Genomic DNA, 25,227 nt, shown 5'->3' on the forward strand with positions numbered 1-25,227 from the left:
TTTAATTAAAGATCTATTTATTTATATGTAAGTACACTGTAGCTGTGTTCAGACACCCCAGAAGAGGGCATAAGATCTCATTATGGATGGTTGTGAGCCACCATGTGGGACTTGAACTCAGGACCTTCAGAAGAGCAGTTGGTGCTCTTAACCTCTGAGCCATCTCTCCAGCCCCATATGTGCTCTCTTAGATGTGCCCTCCCTCCCTCTGGCTCAGGCTGGAGCTACTGCAGAAGGCAGACCACGCCCACGTTACCTCCCTACAGCTAGGGAAGTAAGAGTGTGAAGAGCAACAGTTAAAGAGCTGAGCTCAGTATCGTAGGGAATATCAGTAACGGCATTAATTTCTTATACTTTATAAGGTCTAGGTTAAGTGTTTTCATGTGCTGTTTAATCACCACACAGATGTGGCACCATCAGTTAGGAAATACGATTGTCTTCACCTCACAAACCCAGAAGGGGAGGCTCAGAACTGCTAAACAGCACAACCGCCAGTCAGTGGCAGAGGACTCAGTTCTGGGTGTGTGCGATCCTCAAGGTCATCGTTTTAGTCCCTGTGCAGTGGGTTATATTTTCGGTATGAAATTCATTTAGGCAATCTGGGCCTCCAGCTGGCTGTTTCAATGAGGCTTCAGTTTTTAGCAGATGTTTGTAAGCCCCCTAATTTGATGTTATTTTGTTTGTTTGTTCTCTTACTTGGTCTCCTCCAGTTGTCTGTGCTGGAGGCTGAGAGCATCCGACTTAGTACTGGTCTGGTATCCATCTGCTGCTTCTGCTACTTGCTCTTTATTCTACTTTTGCCTGCTATGTGCTTACAGACTCACTCAAAGTGGAAGCACGGCTTTCCCGGGCCATTTCCTAAGCAATACAGAACCCAAGGCAACACTGTCGAGACGCCGAGTGGCTGTGGCTGTGGCTGTATGAGGCATCCAAGATGCCTCGAGATTTAACCTGAGGCCTGGGAAGGCCCAGAACATGTAGGGCTTGATTTAAAATAGTCATGAAATTAGAAGGTGTGGGGAGCGGGAAGCAGGGGGTGTCCTAGCAGGGAGAGTGCTCTAAGGGGAGACTTGTGGGTTCTGTGATCTAGAGGTCTACAAGAAGTCCAAGACCACAGCAGAAGTGGAGAAGGGACTGTAAGGAACAGGCCAGCTAGGGAGGTGGCTCTAAGTGTGGCAGAGCCAAGGCAGCCAAGAGTCTGCACTGGTTCCAAGAGCAGCCACTGAGGCTGGGGAGTGGCAGAGTCAGATGTTCAGTTCTGGGGAACTAGTCTGACGAAATGGCAGAGAGAAAGAAGTGAGAGCAGCGGAATCAGCGGAGAACCTCTTTAAAGGACTCCATAATGATGACAACGAGAAGCAAGCAGACTAAAGAGACAGTCAGGAAAGCCTATGGAGGGTGCGAGGGATGGCAAGGAGATGACGCCATCAGTCTTCGTCCTGGCTGAGAGTGGTGAGAGCAGGCTGTCAACTGAGAAAGAGACAGGAGGAGACGAGGGCTGGCTGGGCAGGGCAGGGAAGTTTACAAGGGCGGTTTAATCCTGGACATGTTTATTTGGAAGTGCTGGTTTCCACATCTGCTTCTCCCTCTTCAATCCCGTCTGGGCTCCAGAGCTGCACATCCTAGGGCTGCTGGAAAGGTCCCGCCCCACCTCCACCCTCACCCTCACCCTCACCACAGCACAGCACAGCCCACAGTTTGCTCAGCTCCTTTCCTAGGCCAGATCTCATCCGGTCACTTCCTACTTCACTTTAAGAGGCTCTCACAGTTCCTTCGAGGAAATGCTGACAGAATAATCTAGGAAGGAATTTCTGTAAATATCCGGAGCAAAACAAAACAATTACAGCTGTGTGTTCCTTCTAATCATAGTTTTGTCTAGAACAGAAGATCCTGAGGAGTACTTTAATTGAATAAGTACATAAATAATGTCTAATTTTTCTGTCATAAAAATTACAGCCACTCCCCTTTCTCACTGGGAAATGAGAAAATAAGACATTATTCAATGGGTAACTGCTAAAAAATTACCTGCTAATATTTTCACTTTATCCCTGTGCAAATTTATCTTTACTTACTAGCCACTATTCTATAAATTCAATTTGTCTCTTTTAATAAAATTAACATAAAATAAATTCTTACATAGGTATTGAGATTACATTTAGTGAGTAAAACTTTTTAAAAAGGTGAAGGAATTAGAGATCTCATGAAATTAGCTCTTCTCTGTCCGTCATTGCCCTGCTGAGCTCTTTGTGACAACACACTAGAGAGGTGGCCTCAGAGGGGCAGGAGCCAGAGGGCTGGGGGTAACAGGATGGGAGGCTCACAGGCAGAACTCAGACCAAAGGCCTGGACCCTGCACTCTTCCAGCCCGGGGAGCTCGGGCCACAATGTCAAGAACTTAAGAGTTTTATTATTTCAGTTAAACTGTGTGCTTGGGCAATTAAGTCCTTTGTAGAAGAAAGGGATCTAGAGCTGCTTTCCCCGAACTCTCTATTTGTATTCTATCACAGAGGGAAAGGAGAAAAAGAGTAGGAGAAAAGGGCTAAGAAGAATAGAAATCGGGCCAAGAAAAATTCATCCAGAAATGGCTTTGGGTCCTGAGACTGAAATGTGAGACTTCACATCAGTGACAGGGGCTTGAAGAGGCTCCTCAGCAGAAGTGACCTGAGGCCGACACTCAGTTCACTGCTGTGTGCTCCCATCGGCCTCCTGTCTCCACAACAGCTGACTACAAGGCCCATCCTGGCTCACCTGCTATTTTCCAGCCACCCCTCAGCGTTCTGGTCAGATATCCTCACTTCTCCACAGCTTAGCCTGGCTACTCTGTTTCCTCTTCTTCAATCCTCAGCTCAGAATCACTCCTGTATCTTTCTAGAACACTGCCATGCCCTAGAGGACACCAGTAAAGTCAGGTGCCAGGGCAAGAGGGCATCCCTCCCAGATGTCTGTGTCTCATGACTGGTGTAACCTTCAGGTAATAAGCAACAAAGACTGAAGGAAAGCGGAGAAAAGGGGAGGAAGTCGGACCCTGCACCTGGCTCTTCCTAAGCGGACAAACAGCCCTTATAAGGTGCCTTCTGCTTTTTTATGGTGAAAGGTTCTATGATGCTCTGAGTACAGAAAGGGGAGAGATTAACATTTACAGAGCTGTTGCTCATATGCAAATACCCCTCAGTGCAAAATGGCTGGCATGCTCACATCAGCCACATACATGGAGATAATAACACGCCTGTTGTGGAGGGAGGCGCTTACATTAAGTTCTGGGCCATGAAGAATTGAAGACAACTCCATGTGGTATAGTGTCTTGAGCTGTACTTCATATTTTATCACACAAAACAGACATTAAGAGGCAGCCTCCTTGACTGCATTTAGGAGGCTTTGTGTCCCAATGCCATGGAGTCAAACAAATGTCTGTCAACCCAAGGTTTTAAAATTGACCAGACCAAGTATCTGGGAATGTCCTGCGTGGATGGAGGGCAGCGAGTGAGGGGGCGGGCCAGGCCTTTCCTCTGCAGCCATGCTTTAAGTGCATCCAGTGCTTGCCGTGGACAAGTGCAGCTCCTGCTCTACAGTGGCTTGCTTGCCCCTTCTTTCCAGTTTCCCTGAATTCCTGAATAATTTGTACAATGTTGATTCAGTGTGCATGATATTTAGAAATTATCTTTCAATAGCATTTCTAGTCTCTTTTTAGAAGAGTAAGTGAATGTCCCTATATATTACACACAGTAAACAATAGCAGAATAAAATAATTGTAAGAACTGGCTTTTTTTAAATTGAAAATTTTCATTAAATGGTGGACCTTCAAATTTTTTGCCTAACACTTCTTCTAATTCATTACACTGGAGTTTGGACACCAGGATTATAGTCTGCGCACCACTCTTACCTGGAGGTTTCGTAACCTGCCTCTGAGCTTAGGTTTGCTCATCTAATACAGAGGCAGAGGCTAACTGGTCTCTAAATACTACCATATCCTTTATTCTTATGCCCGAGAAGGAGAATCCTCTATACACTCAGTGGCAATTTCTTATTTTTTCAAGTTCTCTCAATAAAAGCAGATTATATAGTCAGAAAAAACTTTACTGAAAATGAACAGGAAATAATGCTAGATATTCACAAAGATGGGTCTTATAACAGCCAAGAAAAGAAGAGACTCCAAAGGCATGGCTCCCACACAAAGCTTCCTGAACAGGCTATGATCCTTTTCTTACATGAGTAAAATCTGTATTTCTGTAATCTGCTTATGAAATACACTGTTACTATACACAGCAAAGAAAGTCTGGAAGTGTGGTCAGCCTCACTACCACCAAACCAGCATGGAGGGGATAGGGAGATCAACGCATGGTTTTCTTAGTAAAAATGGTTTACTAAGAAACACAAGGCAGAATAACTAAAATGGTGGAGAGAATGTGATAGAATAGCAAAAACTTTCCAGACCACATACAAATCAGGCAACTTAAGTCCTGAAGAGATCTCGGAAAGGCTCAAACACGGGCCTGAAGCAGCATCGGTGGCCTGAGGAGACCAAGCCCTCCCCAGCCACGGGCCGGGGCCGCTGGAGTCACTGGAAGTGTAGCGCACTGAGTTACCCAGTTCCCTGCTGTCGCGACCAGCTGGGAAACACAGGCGAGAACATTCCTGTACAAACCGTTCAGTCCCTCTGCAGACATCAGACAGTGACACTGGCACGGTGACATGGCACACTACTAATGAACACAAAAGAACCTGCTTGGGCCCATTTCCAACTAGTTAGCAAAATTCACACATTCTTTAATTTTGGCCACAAAATATGGGCAGCGTCTTAATACTAAATAACTCAACAAGCAATTGTGAAATCTTTGTCCACAGAAAAAACTGATCCTAGTAAGGCTGTAATTAATAAAGGGAAAAAGATTTAGAAAATAACAACAATGGTCAAAGAATCCTGCTTGGCTGATGTTAACTAAATGTCTTCTGACTTTTACAATGCAAAATAGATACAAATAAATGCTATAAAATTAAAAGGTTATGTCCAGCTTAGAACAAATGAATATTATTTAATTTTGTTGTATAAATTAATCAAGAAGTTAAATGGGCTTAATAAAGTTTACTCTAAAAAAGTTCCCTCAAGAGAAATTCACTAGATTGGTATAATTCTATATATTTATACTATAAGTGAGACAAGCTCTCTCAAAATAAAGATAATGGGAGAAAACAGCTTTCTGTCATGATGTGAAACATAAGACATGGTCCTGGGCCGTGTACTGAAGGCTGGCTACCAGCTGGGCCACTACTGATGTGACTGGATAATGATATTGGGATAGACAGCTTGCCAGTCAGGTCTAGCTGAAGGAGAGGGGTCACTGAGTGGCGCCTCTGATAGGTTTATGTGCTCCTGGGCCCTTCACTGTGAGATGAGCCTATTCCCTCCACCATGTCTTCCCAACATGAGGTTTTAGGCTGGCTGCACACCCAGTGGAATGGAGCCAGTCGGCCAAGGCTGAGACCTCTGAAATGGAGCCACAGCAACTCGTCTGCTTGTTACAAGCTTTTCTTTCAGGTGTTTGTCACAGTGAGACTCTCAAACAGATTTTGATGGATACTGACTGGAACAAACCAGCAGTAGACTTAGACTTGCAGCACACAGGAAAGAGACCATTAAGAAAGCTGCAAAGAGAATGGACTCCAAGACGACAGGCAAAATGGCTGTCAGTAAAGCATTTGCCGCATGGACATGAGGGCCTGTGCTCAGAGTCCCAGCACCCATGTCACAGACACAGTCATGGCAGTACCGTGCCTACAGTCTCAGGACTGGGAAGGTAGACGAGAGATCCCTGGGGCTTGATGGAGCACAATCAGTGACTCAGCTTAAAAAACCTACAGTGGAAAGTGGTTGAGAAGATACTTGACCTTGACCTCTAACCTTACGCAAACGCAAATGCACATGAACAAACACATGAATCTCAAAAGTTTTGGAGAAATAGAGGATTTTCAAGATGTTATTGGTTGTTGAATGGCATAAATATGCACTCTATTTTTATATAAAAGAAAAACGTGAATGTCCTTTATTCTGTGTAAAAACTGCAGTCTTTATCCTGGACTATCATAATTATTCAATAAAGTCTGTCATTGCATTTTTGCTGCGGTTAAGTTCTAGACTATTATTAGAAAGAATTAGTAGACTAGAACTTGTGTGATACTGGAGAAAATGAGATCTTGGGAGATCTGTCTGCCACTAAGTAGCTATGTGATCTTGGACAAATAGCAGAGCCTTTTAAAGCTGGTCTGTTTCTGGGGAAGATATAGAAAGTACAACTTTTATTGTACTGGACAGTGTTATTGTAGAACTAAGTAAATGATTAAAAGCATTGGAAGTTGTAAAGTATACACACATGTAACTGCTTTTAATCCTTGTTCACTAGAAAACTATATAATTCAACTCCAGATAAAATTAAATACACAGCACAACAATCTTCGTTGAATCAGTAGGCAACCGCACAGATGTTTAGAGGACAGCAATACTGAATTTATCTGTGACAGCAAATAAGAAAGGCTTCCTAGAGAACAAAGCACCCGAGGATGTTCCCAGGCTATGATGACAAGGCTGTGCCATTTACCAAAAACAATAGACAAGGGCTGAGGGCGCAGCTGGGCATGCGAATCTTCACAAGAGAAAAATAAAAATCGTGAAACACACTAAAAAGCTAAGACTAAAAACTAGAGCAGGCAGCTATTATTTGGTAAAGCATAACAAAATTTTGGCTTAAAATGAAAAAAATCACAAGTGATTTTATCAAATTGTTCAGGTAGGAGTGGCTGTGAATAATTAATTGTACCTCATTAACCACAGGCCAGATGTTGATGATTTGCTGTGAAGTCTTGCCTAATGCCAAACCCAAATGACACTGCACAGCTGATTATGTAGCTGATTAAACTTTGATTTCTAAAACAAAACAGGCAAGGCTTTAAAACAATGCTTATGCAAGGGCAGCCAAGCATTTTTAGATGGTATTAGAATAGTATGTTCCCATCAAATGTCTAGCAAAACGCAACTGCTTTCAAAACTCAAGCATGTTGGGGGTTGGTCTGGTGCTGTATATACAAATGCTAAATCCTGTACCCCAAGATCTGGTCGCCCCAAGAAAGAGAGTTCTCACACACACCAGTCTTTATTATGTAAACCTTGCTCCCCAATTTAAAGTTAATTGATTAATAAAAGGCTAGAGTCTGTGATTGGGCAGTAGCGAGAGAAAGGTGGGACTTGGGTCCAGTGAAGGGTCTCAGGAGAGACCAGGGAGAGGAGGAGAAAGGAGACAGAGAGGGAGAGGCTGCCATGGGAGGAGAGGGACCATGAGCACATGGCCGGGAGAAGTGGCCCCTGAGGACAAGCAGAAGGAGGAGAAAGCCTGGGCGTGGCTCAAATAGCAGGTCAAAGGGACATGCAGCTGAGATGTAAGTTACAATAGCTGACCAACCACCTGCCCGATCTAGGCTGAGAGCTTGTAAATAACGGGCTAGCTAAGATATATAATTTATTTTACACAAGTGTTCTTATCCCAAAATGTTTATTCATGGGGACTTTGTAATCAGTAACTCAATTTCTGTAAATATTTGTGCTTCATATGGACAATTACTCACAAAAGAAGGAGGTGCTGGGAAGTTTGTTCTTTGTATTCTAGAGCTGGGGACTCCCCTTACCCACTTCCATAAGCATCATCAGTTAAGAAATGAGTAGGCATCATGCTAACATGAAAATATAAAACTGAAGGCTCCTGATTACCAGGGAAGTGGCAAGGCTGTAATTACAGGGAGGGAGCACTGTGCAGAGTGCCCACATCTGCAGCAGAGGCTCCTAAGTGACCAAGAAGTGAAGTCCAGGGCACCTGTCCCATCTGGTTCAAGGGTGGCAATTCTGCCGTATTTACTAGAAAGACTGCTCTGGCATAAAATCCTACACCAAAAATAGAAACTTTAAAACGTATTTTGTCTAAGTAAAATGTAAGTCACTTTATTCTCATTTAATTTGGCAAGTGTGGTACATGGGCCTGTTTTCAGCTTCCTAACAGATATATGTGGAATTCTATTTAATGCTATAGATACTTAGGCAGGATGGAATTATATGCAAGGGGGAAAGGTAGTGCAGTGGCTATTCCTGGTTGTCAACTTGACTATATCTGGAATGAACTACAGTCTAGAATTGGAAGGCTCACCTATGATCCTAATTTGGAGGCTCAGAGATATAAGTTTCTGACCTGGATCTTGGCATGGAGACCTTGAAGCATAGTGGCTGAGACAAGGAGATCTCCCGAGTTCAAGATCATTTGGGATTAAAGGCGTGGATGCACACACCCCCTTTTTTTATGGGTATTTTTTTTATTCGATATAATTTATTTACATTTCAAATGATTTCCCCTTTTCTAGCCCCCTACTCCCCGAAAGTCCTGTAAGCCCCCTTCTCTTCCCCTGTCCTCCCACCCACCCCTTCCCACTTCCCCGTTCTGGTTTTGCCGAATACTGCTTCACTCAGTCTTTCTAGAACAAGGGGCCACTCCTCCTTTCTTCTTGTACCTCATTTGATGTGTGGATTATGTTTTGGGTATTCCAGTTTTCTAGGTTAATATCCACTTATTAGTGAGTGCATACCATGATTCACCTTTTGAGTCTGGGTTACCTCACTTAGTATGATGTTCTCCAGCTCCATCCATTTGCCTAAGAATTTCATGAATTCATTGTTTCTAATGGCTGAATAGTACTCCATTGTGTAGATATACCACCTTTTTTGCATCCACTCTTCTGTTGAGGGATACCTGGGTTCTTTCCAGCATCTGGCAATTATAAATAGGGCTGGATGCACACACCCTTAATCTGGGCCACACCCTCTGCTGGAGACCCACAGGCCAATAATCTGGGCCACACCCTCTGTTGGAGACCTACAGCCTTTAATCTGGACTACACCCTCTGCTGAAGATATATAAGGACATTAGAAGATGAAGATTCTCTCTCACTCTTCCTTGCCTGCTTGCCTCGTGGGACTGAGAAACTGCTAGATCCTTGGACTTCCATCCACAGCTGCTGCTGATCATTGTTGGGGAGTTGGACTATAGACTGTAAGTCATTGACAAATTCCCTAACTATATAAAGACTATCCATACGTTCTGTGACTCTAGAGAACCCAAACTAATACAGGTAGGATTGCATTTAATAAAGGTAAAGATCATCGAGATACCTTAAAAGCCACACTCACTTCCTCTAGTTTCCCTTGCTTTAAAACTTGCGGTTGGCATCCAACAATCTTCTAGAATACGTCTAGTTACATAGAAGCTTATACTTCCTTGTGGAGTCCCGCCAGCACTCATTTGTAAACAGAAGGCTGGGCAGCTTCTAACTATAACCACTTCATATAAAGAGTAACGAGTATATTTACATTTATGCCAACCTACTGTTGACTTCTCTGTCATACTTAATCCCCAAAGCTTCCCCCATTTTGTTTCCCGAGTTGTCATCAATGTTTTAGAAAGAGAGAAGGGGGAGATGGATCACTGCTACAGTGAGGAAACTGGTGTTTTCTCTGATTTTTTCAGTGAAGCAGCAGCTATACCACCACAGGGAGCTGAGTCCACGCCTCTCGTCTGCCTGCCCCTTCTCATGGTTTACAAGGCAGGAATGAGCACAGGTGAGGAATCTATAACACTGGAGGTGTGAAAACCCACGGATCAGCAGAGCTGGATGTTAGTGTGCAGGCTACTGAGGAAGGACCTCGTCACCATAACTGCGAACATACACCATCATGAATAAAGAGCGGAGACAGAGCAGGGCAGCCTCGTCCTGCACTGGCTAAGGGCCACCTAAGGAGTCTCTGCACTCCTCACACCCTCAGGAGCAGGGCGACAAAGGCGAATCAGAGTCTTGCCTGTTCTACACACAGATGTCAGCTCATGAAAACAAGTTTGAATGGTGGGTGCTCAGTTGGCTATCCTGTTCCACCTGGGTCTTTAGCCAGCCACGTTCGTCCAACCCCCACCTTCTGATTGGTGAATACAAGCATGAGATGCCACTTTACAGCTAAATGCCAGCTCATGATTGTTCGGAACACAAAGATCATCCAGCTCTGGTCATAGGGCTCCTGTCTCAGATTCTGAGCTATCTCAGGCAAATGGGCACTGAGCTATGTGCTCCCCTGGGTTTCTACTGACCCAACAGGAACACATTTATAGAAGAGTTCAGTCCATTGTTCTCAGATCTCCTGAAAAAAAAATCTGTCTAAATTTTAAATTCAAATTACTTCTAATATTTTATGAATTATTGATATTTATACTTTGTCTACTAAGTAGAAAATGTGGAATCCTCTAAGATACTTCTCAAATACATGATACTTTTTCAAATACCTGACAAACACTATCCATGAAGCATCAGGAGGCCAATAAAACCAGGCACTCAGTGGCTCACTCACACTGGGAGACAGGGCAGGTAAATTTGTGAATCTAAACAGACGCTAACAGTGAGCTAGGACAACTAAAAACCTGGGCGTGCAACAGGTCTCAGGGTTTGCTTCATTTCCACAACAGCACGTTGCCACTGTGAGGAAGAGCACACACAGAGACAAGACAAGGGGCTGGGGTGGGCGTGCAGGAGAGTTTCTGACAAAGACCAGAGGCTGAGATACAGCGTCAGGACAAAGATCCACTCTGACTTAGATTTGAGAACAGATTTCAAGCTGAGGAATTCTCAAGATGACTGAAAACAATGGGATCAGAGATGGAGATAACAAACTGTCTGAGGGCACCGGACACTCCATTAGATTGTCTACAAGATGCAGATAACCAGTGCTGCTGCTGGTGGTGTAACCAGTGATGAAGGCTGCGGCGGCGGTGGTGGCGGCGGCGGTGGCTCAGGCTCACACCTTTAGTCCCAGAACTTGGGAGGCAGAGGCAGGTGGATCTCTCTGAGTTTAAGGCCTGCCTGGTCTACAGAGATAGTTCCAGGACAGCCATATATAGAGAGACCCTGACTTGAGAAACAAACAAAAAGACTCAGGCAGCAGAAATAGTTAATCTAAAAGTCTCTTCAACATGGGTACCCAATACATGCTGGTGATAGACTTTTAGGTTTTTAGTCAAAAATCAGAAAATCCTTCTGATATGAAAATGGCTGATCTATCAGTCATGTCTTAACCTCTAGAAATCTGCCATTTGCACTCCAGTGTCCGGGAGAAGCCGTCCCAGAGCCCCAGAGCCTGTACGCTGAGCCTGCTCTCTGTCATTCTGATCTGTTGCTGAGTTACCAGCCCTGGCTGTCCCTGGTGTCACTCACTTGACAGCAGGAATCTTCAAAGGACACACTAAGTGCACCAGGCTTTACGTGCCCAAAACATTTCTGTTAAGAACCCTGGCCTTGAGCCAAGCTAGATGGCACACATTTATAATCTCAGCATTCAGGAAGCAGGGGGGGGGACCTCTGAAGAGTTCAAGTCTAGCCTGGTCTACATAACAATTTCCAGACCAGCCGGGGATACACAGTGAGACTCCTAAACCCCTCTGGGTTTGTGAGCTTTGGGATAGAAGCGAGGAGGGGCAGGGGAGGGGTGTTGATGCAGCACACATTATAAAGTTCTAAAACATAAAAAGTAAAGAGTAACAAAAGCATACTACTATACTAAAGAAATAAAAGAGCTCTGGGCTTTATACATTTGTAAGACTGGAGTCGTGACTCGGTGAGACCAGACCACCAAAGACTCAATGTCACCTGCCAGCCATTCATCATAAGCCTACAAAAACTCACTAGAAAAATGACTCTCAGTAAACAGAAGCATTCCAAATGGGGAAAAACAACCATGAATTATAGATTTTTATGTTTAATTCTTGTTTAGAAAAAAAATGAACCAAGAAAATAAAAAGAAAAAAATGCTTTTAGAACTTCCCCAGGATGCGCGCGTCTTATTTTCAGCTGGCACTCAGCGTGGTGTGAAGTACTTCCTATGCTTTACCAGGAGTCATCTTTAGCTCAGCAGAGTGCATACTGCTTACGTTGCCAGGTTAGACCTCTGGAAGCTGAGCCGTTTGCCAGAGACCACTCAGATGGGAGCACTGCGGCTTGACCTTCCACCACTAAACTCCAGATCTAGGCCTTCAGCAACAGACCCAGCTGGCGGGCTCTTCAGGGGAAAGCGCTTGCTGAATAGGCCTGATTCCTGGACAGAGTGTGAAAGAGTCTGAGGTAGACACTGCACACTGTAAGCTGAGCACTCCTACAGAGAGGAGGCGGCAGAGAGTCACTTATGGGCAGCCAGCCTGGAGTCTGGAAAGAAAGCCTGCCTCAAAAGCAAGGTAAGGGAGACAGGTAAAGTTGTCCTCTGACCTCCAAAAGTGATTGGATCTATATTATTATATAAGTACAAAACAAGAAACACACACACACACACACAAGCCAAGCTTCTGGTTGCCCTTAAGATCAACTTTTAAAAACAAAGTGCTTGTCATTTTGCATCTGATAATTCAATTGACGAAAATTACCAGAATGTTCTAAATAATGAGTGTCTGTCTATCCATCTCTTACATAAACATACACAGAATAACATATGCACTCTACAATGTACTTGTAACATGTGAGGAACCCAGGACAGAAATGGACAAGAGAAACACGGCTCTTCTTCCCGTGGGACATACAGATTGGGAGGATGGTCACTACCTGGGAAATAGGGCTCTGTGAAACTAGTTTGAAAACAAGGATCGAAGAGAAGAGACGCAAGGGAAGCTCTCTCACCCAGGACAAGGCAGTCTCTGTCCCAGGAACTGCGGAGGGAGACCCTAGGTAGAAGGACAGGCATGCAAGGGCCAAAAGACAAGAACCTGTAAGGAAGGTTAGGGGGTCCAAGGTTAAGGAAGACACACTAAAGCCTGGACAGAGCTGGCACCCTGCACTATCGTGTGGCACAGCGAGGATGTGGGCTCTGTGTAAGCAACGAGGAGGGACTACAGCACACATATGTGGGAACACTTAGGTTGTGCCCTGAACGACCTGGGTGAGAGTGAGCTCAGCCTGCGCAGGAGAGGCAGTGACAGCTAGAGCTTTCTGCACTCCAGGTGGAGGTGACAGGGCCTGACTAGGGCAGCAGAGCTGGCCAGCTGCAAACCTTCATGAGGGAAATGGACAGTGTGACAGGAGGTGGCAGAACACCTTGAATCTTGGGATAATTCTAAGTATTAGTTGGCATAGATCCCTGTCTTGATGGTAAAGAGTTTTATGCTGTAAATTTAAACATATCATTTTATTAGGAAGAGGAAGAATTTCCAAATTCTTATTCTCCAAAGAAGGAACTACTGTATTAGCAATCACTCCTCTGTGCTTGGCTCCCAGCCAAAACTCACCTGGTTACCAACCAATAGCAAGTGTTCTCCAAGGACAAAGTCTTTAAGCATGTCTTCCATCACTACCATGTGCTGGAAAAAAAGATACAATCAGATAACGTTAGCTATATGGATGTTATCTAGGAGTTTAGAACATATACTGTAATAAAATAAGTAACTTACTTCAATTAAATACATTTTTATTATTGTTGTTTGAGACAAGGTCTCTATAGCTCTGGCTATCCTACCGACTCTATATAGATCAGGTTAGGCTAAAACTAGAGATCCACCTGCCTCTGCCTACCTAGGACTGGGATTAGAGGTAAACACTGCCACACTTGACATGTTTAATGATTTGGATATAAGTAAGTTCAGTAATAAATTATTATTTCATCAATATTGAAAACTTCAAGTGCTGAGTAAGAACAAATTATTGACCAATATTTCAACAAATTTCTATAATTCAACTCAAACATTTGTATTTAAACTCTGTAGACTTGGCTTTAATTTAATGTAACATTTAAACTGGCAATTATATAAGTAAACAAAGCTACCAAAAGCAACCAAATGTCTCCATTTTGAACTTTCTTTTTTTAAAGTGTGTGTGTGTGTGTATAAAGAGAAGGCACTGGAAACTGAGGTGTGCTCATCCACACACACAGCTATGCACAGTCAGAATTTAAAAAGTACTCTTTACCTTCCATTTTTTTTCATTTGAATTATGATACAACATAATAAAAAGGGTGAGATTCTGGTTGCATCGGCCACAGCGGAGACTGTGTTCTCTTTGCAGACTGAGAAATAGGACACTGTGAGTAGGTTACAAAGGCTCATGGGACTGAAGGAAGAGCTGTGCCCCAGCACAGTCTGAACCCCAAGTCCCACTTCTAGGTTTCTGGATCAAATCAACACCAGCCTCAAGTGCTCAAGGTACTCAAGTTCTATTTTTGAAAACAGCAAATTAACCTTTTATTACGCATCCACGCTGCAGACATTTTCCAGAATTTTACTTGCTTGCTTTTCTTGAACTGATTTTTTGACACTCAAAATCTATCAAATTCTGCAATATTTTCGTTCTTTTTTCCCTTAGAAATAAAAAAACTTACAAAGCTATTTTTCCTCCCTTCAAGAATATTGAATTTATTGGTATTAATTTTCTTACATTAGAAACACTGGGAAAGAAAGTTTTAACAAGGTTTAAATAAATAAAAAAAAACGATATTTACTGTCTTTCTGGAACACTAAAAAATAAAATAAAAAGCACCAGGTTATCAGTATAAACAAAGAGTATCCTAATAGCATACAGATATGACTACCTTCTAGAACAGTGTTTCCCAACCTGTGGGTCGCAGTCCCTTTGGGGATTAATCCTGTCACATGAATCACATATAAGATACTTACATTAGAATTCATAACTAGCAAAATTACAGTTATAAAGTAGCTATGAAAGTAATTTTACAGTTGGAGGTCGCCAGGACATGAAGAACTGTATTAATGGTGGTGACATTAGGAAGGCTGAGAAGCACTGCTCTAGAAGGAGGACCTAGGACATCACTTATCCTGGCAACTGCTGCTAAGATATTCTCAAGACTGCTTCCTTTTCACTACGTGAAAACTTGGTGGTAAACTCAAGACCCTAGTACTTCCTGAAACTAACCAGACAAGCAGCTGGAGGAATGAACAAAGGCATCCCTCCCCGGACGGGCCTGTACAGGCGACACTGCAGACCCTGCGCTCTGTCTGCGCGCCGCTCTCATATCCTTGTACTGCAGACTCTCATCACGCCTGCCCTGTGGACCGGATCCAGCGAGCACCAGCTGAGGCACAGGTCGCCGCCCGCTGAATCTCTCGGTCGCTGGTGTATCCAGGCAGCTTCTCTCTTGTACCCATGCTCCTGTAGCTCTGTCCTTTTCTCTCTCTGTCTTCCAGGCTGCTTCCCTTTGGATGCCCAGGATCTGACAGAGTGGACTGTGCTGACCCGGACACAGGACCCCATCTGAGGACCAGGTAAGGGACATGAGCAGAGCACAGGGCTTCTGCCTTGCCCTTTCCAAGCAAGCCTTTCAAACTGAAGGTGGAAAGAGAGAACTGACTCCCACAAGTTGCTCTTCTACATGTGCATGACGTGTATGACCACAAATATACATCAACTCACAAAATGCAAAAACAAAACACAGCTCCAGCGTTTTCAGCTGTGGGATTATAACACGAGATAGGTGTCTGCAGGCTTTCTAGTGATGACTGTTATTCCCATTTCCGAAATTCAACCAAAACCTGACCCCTGCGTGCTCATCTTCCACCCGCCCCCGCCCCCACCCACTAACATGATCCTTTTCTTCTCTTGATCTCGCTGACATCATCAGGGCCACTCTGCCCATCTTGCTCCTCTCTTAATGGGATCTCGTTAAAACCAAGTCTTAGTGACTAAGACCCACACAGTATACTCTTTCTTTTCTATTGCCATAGCTGGGATTCAGGGCATTTATAATCTCTGGCCTAGATTTCACAGGCCAATTTAGTTTCTGAATCTTCCACTTCTCTCAGGGTGAGTGTGTTCTCCGCACTACAGCTGTGGCTGCTTCTTTGTTCCGAGCCTTGCCACTCAGTTTCAAAGTTCCTGAGATGACTCTTAGTGCTTTGGGAACAGCACTCCCTCCTGTTCCAGTGCAGGGCCAGCCTCTGCTTTTACCTCTGCCACACACAGACCATCTCCTCCTTCCAGTGTGGGCACCATTATGAATGAGTTTCTGATCACTCTCTATCCACCACATGATGTGCTCCCCGAGAGCCTGAAACCAAGAACCCATGTGTAGCACCTAAGGAGTCCTGTAAGGTGTCCACGGCCCTGTCCCCACCCCCACTGCCTCATCTCACTGGGGCCCTTCTTGACTCTGACCTGGACTGTTTCAGGAAGCACTGCTCCACTGTCTGTCTGATTTCTGATTCTTGGACAACATGGGAAAGTGAACAGAACGTTAGTGAAAGTACTAATGTGCTTAAAATCTGTCACTGGGTTGGTTTCCTTGACAAGGGTCTTAATTCCTTCCTTAGCGAAGCCTGGACAATGGCTACCCTTCCTCATGCACTGGCCTCATTACTCAACACTTTACTGGAAACCAAAGCTCTGTGGACTGAGTTCAAGAGTGTGTGGCTTTCTAAGAGACTGTCTCTCATGCATAACCAAGGCTCCGCACATTCCCATCTTAATCTGAATAAGTTTCCAATTTTGCCCTGTAAACCAGTTTTCTGAGATCTTTCCAGTCAGTGACCATCAATCACCTCATTGGTGTTACCATAGTAATCTGCATGTACCTCCACCACACTCTGTAGTAACCATATTACTTACTAGCCTATATTTTCCACTACATAAAAAGAAAATTGAGTCTTGGAGATGCATCTGCTGTGTGTGAACATTTTAATCTCTGTACCCTGATGCCAAGGGTACCCTAGAGCCAAGCCTGGCTTGTGTTTGATTTTTCAGGTCTAAAGCTCCTTAGGTTTATTAAAAAGCCATTAATCTTGTTATTCTACAATTTCTCCTAGTTACTGCTCCAAGGGTCATATGCCATAATAAAGAATTCAATGAAACAATACTCCTTAGAATAGATGTTCAGGGCCTTACTAATCCTGTTTAATCTCCTCAACACTTATTTACCGTGTGTTAGAAACTTTGCTATTTAATGGAGACAGCAGATAAAGGAAAGATGGGGGAGGGGGGCATTTTAACGATCATTCAATGCTTGGTGGTAAGAGGACAGCAGGACATCACAGAAAAGATGGACTGGATCTACCCTGTCAGTGACACTGCAGACTCCTGCTGCTAAGACGACATGCAGCAAAAGAGAAGGGGTGATACCTATTACAGAAGCAAGCCACACTAAGCCAGAACTGCAGCAACTAAAGTCCTCATTAATGGTTGATTCATTATGCTCTGGGGAGGAGGAACATTTGGAGAAGGATTATACAAAGCCCCTCGAGGCGCCTGTGGAAAGTTCACCGAGGACCTCAAAGTCTGTGTCACTAATACCATGGCAACAGACACTGTTCAAGGACACAATGGTCTTCCTTCCACTGAACTTCCTACGTTCTTATATATCATGAAGGCTTTGCCACTATTTTGGAGTTTTTCTTTTGCTATTTGTAACAATTTCACATTTTTTTCTTTTACTCATTTCTGCTATGTGGATACAATGTGAAATGTGGACAAAATGCTTCTTTTAATCATGTTTTTGTTCTTATATCATAGATAGGAGTATTTTCCTTCTATCTATTTAACTTCATTTTCTATCCCTTTGATATACAATGATGCAGTGTTCTTAAAGGAAAAATCAGTTGATTATAGAATAAAATAAAAAGTATAGTTTTTATATATAAATGCTTAAACAGAACTATTTTATTAATAAAGAAAATTTTGCTTAGATACCTTTTTACTATTTATCTCAGTTAGAGACATAAATTATGATACTCGCTCCTTAAAAAGATAAAAAAGCAAGTGCTAACATAATTTGTAAATGTCATTATTTACATGCAGATTAGCAAATAAGAATTACAAAAAATAAGCATGCTTTTATTATAAAAGAAATAGATAACTGGAAGAAATAGAAAACATTTTCAGAAATATTTACTAAAACCAAGTCTTACAGAAATGAATCATAATAATAAAGCTTCTAAGTTCAAACTTGTTTCTGTGTCTTCCGAAACAGTCCACAATTACTGGTACGGTTTAAAGGCAAAATCTCTACAGTCCACTCCCCAAAGAAAAAACGGAAAGCACAGCAAAGGGGACCCTTGGACTATGCAGCCGGAAGACCGGGAAGGATGGGATGAATGAGATGCTTCCCTCCTGGGAGCTGCAGTGAGGACTTAACTAGACACCAAAGTGATAACCAGTAGGCTGTTTGCTTTCACTGAATAAAATATTTTACTAGCCTTGAGCACAGTCATACAGTGTGCACATAACATGCACATTTAAACCTATAGCAGTAACCTATAGCAGTAACTCCTCTAATTTTAACCATTGGAAGGAAGTCTTTTATCACTGTAATTAAAAATATTTCAGCACTTCATTCTTTACCTGAACTGAGCTTGGGAGATCATGACTTCAATTACACGTCAGTAACATTTGGATCAGAATGGACACCTATGACGTGATTAGCCCAAGACCACGAAGCAATGTTCTCACCTGAACATTGTCGTAGAAAAGAACATCAGGCACTTTCATCTTCTCCTGGGCATTGTGCACTGGCACACTGACAGTGCCAATCTTCAGAGACCCGGCGACTACTTCACCTGAACATTTTGTACAGGACAGAGCATTAGTCTCAGCAGGGTCTTGCTAAGATCCAGAGAAGCCTAGTCTGGCCGACACATAGCACAAGGCGGCCTCTGTAACCTGCCAGCTCTTTAGCATTTAAATTAAGCAAATAAAAAAATAAACCCAAAATATTGTAGCTCTCCAGCTTATACTGTACACCCAGTATAGGTCCACAAAGGAAAACAGCAAAACTGTGGCCATGAACCGACTTATACACCTACCTGCTGAGTCACACACACAATGGAAGGGTCTAGCAACACCATCAGAGCTCAGTAACAGAGCACGCACATTCGGTAGACAGAGGCTTTCAGCATCACTTTGCTCATACAAACAATGCTTACTGATAACACGGGGAGAAAGCAGCCTCGCTGTTTTTCAAGAAGTCTCATACTGTCTGTGAAGGTCTGCCAAAGTTGTTAGCCTTGTAAGCTCACAGCCTGGTTTTACCATCAAAAATAAGGGCAAATATCATTTCAGGAGAACATTAAACATATATTCTGATAAAAAGCCAGAATTGGAGAATATGGCATTGCTTTTATATGACCATGTTACACAGATTGCCATCACCACATTACGCAGAGAGAGACCTGCATGGAGAGCAGGCCCTCATGAGAAGGTTGTTCAGTGGGCCTGGGCTCTCAACAAGGAGAGGGAATTAAATACATTCTCCATAAGACTGTAGCTTTTAAGATGAATGAAGACAGTCAAGTGAACAATCTCCTCATTCAGGTCCTCAGCCCTACAGGAAGCTTAGATGGATGCTGCTGGGCCTGACCTTTCCCAGACTGAGCAATCTACCATCCTGACAACACAATCTTTCTCAGATAGGTTACCAGCTCTAATCAAATAACGTTAGGATTCTATATGTCCAGGGCTATCATGTCTCTGTGAGCAGCCTCTGCACATCTGTTCAGATCTATAAATATCAAATTTATAGTTTTATTTTTAAAAATTCATTCAATTTCCTTAATACTAAATTCTTGATTCAATATAGCCACAGTTACTAAGCCACTAATCACAAAAGCAGCCACACTGGAGGACAGTCACACACTTGATGCTTTGAACAAAAAAGACAAGGACTTCCATTAAGAATGGGGAATCTCCCTGTGTTCTAACTGAAGGACAGGAAACTTTTAGAGTGTTCAGTCTCCCCAGTTCAAGCTTCTACTTATGGGCAGGCAGGAGAGGTGGCTCTGGGGTGAAGGGGGTCTAGAGGGAGCTCTCCTCACTTTAGTCTATGTCACCCTAGGAAATGATCCCTGACATGCTCCACAAGGAGAACTAGAAGCCCTCAAAATGCAAATGCATGAAGAAAAGAGAACTCTAGTCTATATGGTGAAACACATTTGGAAAGACACACTTGTCAAAACTAGACAAGTTGATCTACCACAGAAACGTCTAAAACCTTTAGTATGTTAGCATCAAGCTGACTCTTGGTACACACACAGAGTGGGAGGCAGAGGTTTGCCTTATATTCATTGAAAGAAGTGATATCAAAAAATGGCTTCAGACTAGTTTTTATTTGTTGGGCTTTGACTTTGGCTTTTGTTTTTGGAGACAGGGTTTCTCTTGTGTGACAACCCTGGCTATCTTGAACTCACTTTGTAGACCAGACTGGCCTTGAATTTATAGCATTTACCACTGTGCCTGACCCCAAACTGATTCTTAAAGAAAGAAATATAGATTCACTTGTTCAGTACAATACACAAAACAAAATGGATTTAAAAAGAGCTTTATTGAAAGCTCTGGTTCCCAGTGTCTAGTCATTGCTATGTTATCTCCAACCAGCCAAGTCAAGTACTTACACTTGTAATTCTCCAGTTCTGGCTCCAGGCTATCATCAGCGTTAGTTTCTATTGAGGCATCTGCCAGATTCTTCTCCAGTGCTGACTGAGCGAGACTTGGTAAGAACCTAGTAAGAGGGATGGAGGACGTGATGAACTCAATACTTTCTTCAGTTCTCAAGCATCTTTTAACACACAAACCTTCACTAATTGCAACCAATTAAGGAGAGAGTGTGTGTAAAGCACATGTTTGTGTAATTGTTAATGACTAAGTTTATATGTAATATCAATATTCATTTATATACATTTTGCAAATTATGATGAAAACTTTGCTTTCATAAGTAGATTTTGTGTACTTCCTGTTTATTGTGTAATTGTATATTGTGGCATATCAAATTTTTCTGAAGTAAATAAAACAGCAATATTCTAGACTGCTCTAAGGTGGCAATCACAAATTTAAATCAGCAAAAATAGATTAATGTGGTTTTTCCTTACTTTTTAAACATAAATTACAGAAAGATAATTCATCTTTGTGTTTCCTTCCATTAAGAAATCTCTTTTTACCTATTTTATTGTCACAGAAATAATCTGTAGTTGTATGCTACAACCCTGGAGTCGTATGCAGAGCAGAAGGTGAAGGACTGCGTGATATTTCAGACAAAGAGCAAGAGCAAAACACAGCCTAGCACTAGGCTGGTTTCTCCTAATTTATCTGCTTAATAAATACTTTACGGGTATTTTATGAAACTTTTCATTTTTGTCTTAAAGTCTTAATGAAATTCAGTTCCTTTCATTGCTTCTATATGAAAAGAGGTTATTAAGAAAGGAAAACCCACTTCATGCAGCAACATTTTTTTGGTTCCTTCCTGCCTGTTTCTCGTTTCTCTGAGGCTGGCAGGACGATGCCCCACTGTAGGTTTGCTAAGGGTGACAGGATGGGCGGACCAGACAGGTGACAGGGTGTTCCACTCCATTTCCAAAGGCTTCCAGGGTGATAAGGAAACACGCCTTTACTGTGGTCCTCTGAGAACACTGAAAATACTAGTTATCACATGCAATTATCTATTTAAGAGAGTAAGAAGTAAACATTTAAGAACTCTAAAATATGTTAACATTCCAGAAAACTTCAGAGACTATTAAAAAAAATGAAATGTAGAGTGGTACTGGGACTTCTTGCCTATTCCACCTGCTTGATCAGAAATAAGGTCAGTATCCTGCCAAATGCTAACTGCGAATTGGAATCACTCATTCCCTGCACATGTCAATCCTTTGCCTACGCAGTCCCAGTTCTTTTCCTTTCTGATTTGCAGATTTCTGGTGCTAGTCCATCCTTGATCATGAGCTTTGTCAAGCATGCTCCTAGTTGTTGGCTTTAGCTTCCACATTGGCTTACACTCTTTTGGGTACATAACCGGATTTTCCTTTTTTTTATAAGACGATGTTAGTCTTAACCCTTTGTTGGCATGTCCATCCATTTCTTCATTAATAATGATGTATTCACATACAGCAAGCTTCACAAATCTTGAGCTTCTAAGGTTTCAGTTTCTTTGCGGTAACGGTGGTTATGAAGATATAGCTACACAACAGACACTATCTGATTACAACACTTTACTCAGATTTTTTCTTGGCTATTTTTGGAGCTTTCTTTTTCCATGCCAATCTGAGACTCACTTGTCAAATTCACTATTAACTGTGGGACACTGACTATGCACATGCAGACTGTTGGGAGGGCATTTTTATAACAATGAGTCTCTCTTCTATGTAGCCATAAGGAGAGCTTCCCACTGACAGCCATCAATCGATTGATTCTTTCCTCCACAAAAGGACAGCATGTCATTTATTTGACTGACTCTCATCAGCAAGAGTACAAGAATGGCATCGATCTGTGCACATAAGAACTTCATTAGACTCTATTTGTTCTAGTAATTTACATGAGTGTCTCTTGAATACTTTTACTATGACCAATCATGTAATCTTGGGCAGACACAGTGGATAAAAGTGAAGAAGATACAATAAACATTTTCTCCTAATGCTGAAGGAACTATGCCAAGTATTTTTCCATGAGAAATGTTTGCTGCATATTTCAAGTCAGCAGTCTTTATCACGTTGAAGAACTTTGTTCTTATCTATGATTTACTAAGAATATTCCAGAGTTACTAGAAGTTTGGCTGTAGCTGGGAAACTGCAGTCTTTTTTACTTTTCATTTTTTTAACTGGATATTTTCTTCATTTACATTTCAAATGTTATCCCCTTTCCCAGTCCCCCTACCCTGAAAACTATCGCATCCCCCTCCCTCTGCTTCTATGAGGGTGTTCCCCCACCCATACACCAACCCACTCCTGCCTCCCCACCCTCCCATTCCCCTACGCCAGGGCATCCAGCCTTCACAGGACCAAGGGCCTCTCCTCCTTTTGATGTCCAACAAGGCCATCCTCTGCTTCATATGCTGCTGGAGCCATGGGTCCCTCCATATGTACTCTTTGGTTGGTGGTTTAGTCCCTGGGAGCTCTGGGTAGTCTGGTTGTTTGATCTGGTTGTTCTTCCTCTGGGGTTGCAAACCCTTCTAACTCCTCCATTGGGGACCCCATGCTCAGTCCAATAGTTGGCTACAAGCATCTGCCTCTGTTTTTGTCAGGCTCTGGAGGAAGCCCTCAGGAGACAGCTATATCAGGCTTCTGTCAGCATGTACTTCTTGGCATCCACAACAGTGTCTGGGTTCAGTGACTGTATTTGAGATGGATCCCCAGGTGGGGCAGTCTCTGGATGGCCTTTCATTCAGTTTCTAGTCAACACCTTGTCTCCATATTTGCTCCCGTTAGTATTTTGTTCCCCCTTCTAAGAAGGTCTGAGGCACCCACACTTTGGTCTTCCTTCTTCTTGAGCTTCAGGTGTTCTGTGAATTATATCTTGGGTATTCCGAGCTTTTGGGCTAATATCCACTTATCAGTGAGTGCATACCATGTGTGTTCTCTTGTGATTAGGTTACCTCACTCAGGATTATATTTTCAAGTTCCATCCATTTTTCTGTGAATTTCATAAAGTCATTGTTTTTAATAGCTGAGTAGTACTCCATTGTATAAACGTACCACATTTTCTGTACATATTCCTCTGTTGAGGGACATCTGGGTTGTTTCCAGCTTCTGACTATTATAAATATGACTGCTATGAACATAGTGGAGCATGTATCCTTTGTTGGAACATCTTCTGGGTATATGCTCAGGAGTGGTATAGTTGGGTCCCCAGGTAGTATTATGTCCAATTTTCTGAGGAACCGTCAGACTGATTTCCAGAGTGGTTTTGCCAGTTTGCAATCCCACCAGCAATGGAGGAGTATTTCTCTTTCTCCACATCCTTACCAGTATCTGCTGTCCCCTGAGTTTTTGACCTTAGCCATTCTGACTGGTGTGAGGTGGAATCTCAGGGTTGTTTGGATTTGCATTTCCCTGATGATTAAGGACATTGAACATTTTTTAGGTGTTTCTCAGCCATCTGGTATTCCTCAGTTGAGAATTCTTTGTGTTACTCTGTACCCCCTATTTTAATAGGGTGATTTGGTTCTCTGGAGTCTAACTTCTTGAGTTCTTTGTATACACTGGATATTAGCCCTGTATTGGATGTAGGATTGGTAAAGATCGTTTCCCAATCTGTTGGTTGCCATTTTGCCCTATTGACAGTGGCCTTCGCCTTACAGAAGCTTGGGGAATTGGGTTTTTATCAAATCTTTTTTTCTCACTTATACCACAGAAATCTAATTCTGCTAGGAATCTACTGTGGCTGTTCTCAAGTTCTATGCCTAACTCTTGTTTCCTTGCAGACTTTCTCCTGAAATGTTTAGGACTGTCCTTATTGCTGAGTAGTATTGTTACATCAGGAGAATTGCTTCATTTGCCCCACCTGAGAGCTGACACGTCTCAACGTATAAACTCACATCGTACTGATCTAGAACACTCTTAGTTAAAATCTTCTGGAATAATTCCTGTTTCTCATTCTATTCAAAGACTGGGGTGTACTTTAGTATGCACAGGACTTTGGGTTTAATCCCTAGCAGACCCCACAAAAGTTCCACTCGGCGGATCTCAGTCTTTTCTCCTGCTATCTTTTGCTTACCAACAATCAATTCATTTTGCCTCTCTAACTTGCTGTGCTAGCTTCTGCCCACATCAATGCTTCTACAGCTCTGTCTCTACTATTCATTAGCCCAGTAGGAATCTTATTTCAAAGATCTAGTTACACATTTCTGTTTACTTTTTCTTTCAAATTCACAACTCCAGGTCTCTTTTATGCTGACTTTCCTTACATTTATACCATCTGAAGTATATTCACTGGGAAATCAAATATTTTACATTGGGTTCCTAGAGTTCTATTTATCACTGTTCTATCTGACAAATCTCCTTCACAACTTGTTTCTCAAGTATAGTTTAACATAAAAAAATTATTGTTTTTAAGTGTTTTTGCCCACTTATGTCTCTTTACCACTTAAGTAACTAATGCCCACAGGGGCCAGAAGAGGGGGGTGGGTCCCTTGGCATTGGACTTACGGATGGCCACAAGCCACTATATGAACCCAGGTCCTCTGCAAGAGCAGCCAGTGCTGTTAATTGCTGTGCCATTTCTCCAGTTTCTAATTTTTGATTGTGACCTTATATTCAGATGGACTGCTTAATACCTTGGGTAGTAAAAGTATTGACGCATACTGGGTTGCTAGCCTATGCAAGCCAAACTCTGAATGAGTTAACTTAAAATAGCACCTTGTAATTTCTACCCTAATAAGATTGTCAACATAGACCCCATACTTGCACCAGGCCCCATGGA

General features: G+C 42.6%; 1 protein-coding gene across 1 annotated transcript in view; it reads right to left on the reverse strand.

Annotated features, from left to right (window-relative positions):
* Vwa8 (von Willebrand factor A domain containing 8) overlaps nucleotides 1-25,227 on the reverse strand; it is a 335,644-nt gene that overhangs the window by 147,516 nt on the left and 162,901 nt on the right. Inside the window, exons 18-20 of the mRNA XM_052190877.1 lie at nucleotides 20,436-20,542; nucleotides 18,499-18,605; nucleotides 13,338-13,409 (exon numbers count right to left, since the gene is read on the reverse strand). Of these exons, the coding sequence (XP_052046837.1) occupies nucleotides 13,338-13,409; nucleotides 18,499-18,605; nucleotides 20,436-20,542 (286 nt within the window). The remainder of the gene's footprint in view (nucleotides 1-13,337; nucleotides 13,410-18,498; nucleotides 18,606-20,435; nucleotides 20,543-25,227) is intronic.

The sequence above is a fragment of the Apodemus sylvaticus genome, chromosome 8 (assembly GCF_947179515.1).
Source record: "Apodemus sylvaticus chromosome 8, mApoSyl1.1, whole genome shotgun sequence".
NCBI classification, from domain to species: Eukaryota; Metazoa; Chordata; class Mammalia; order Rodentia; family Muridae; genus Apodemus; species Apodemus sylvaticus.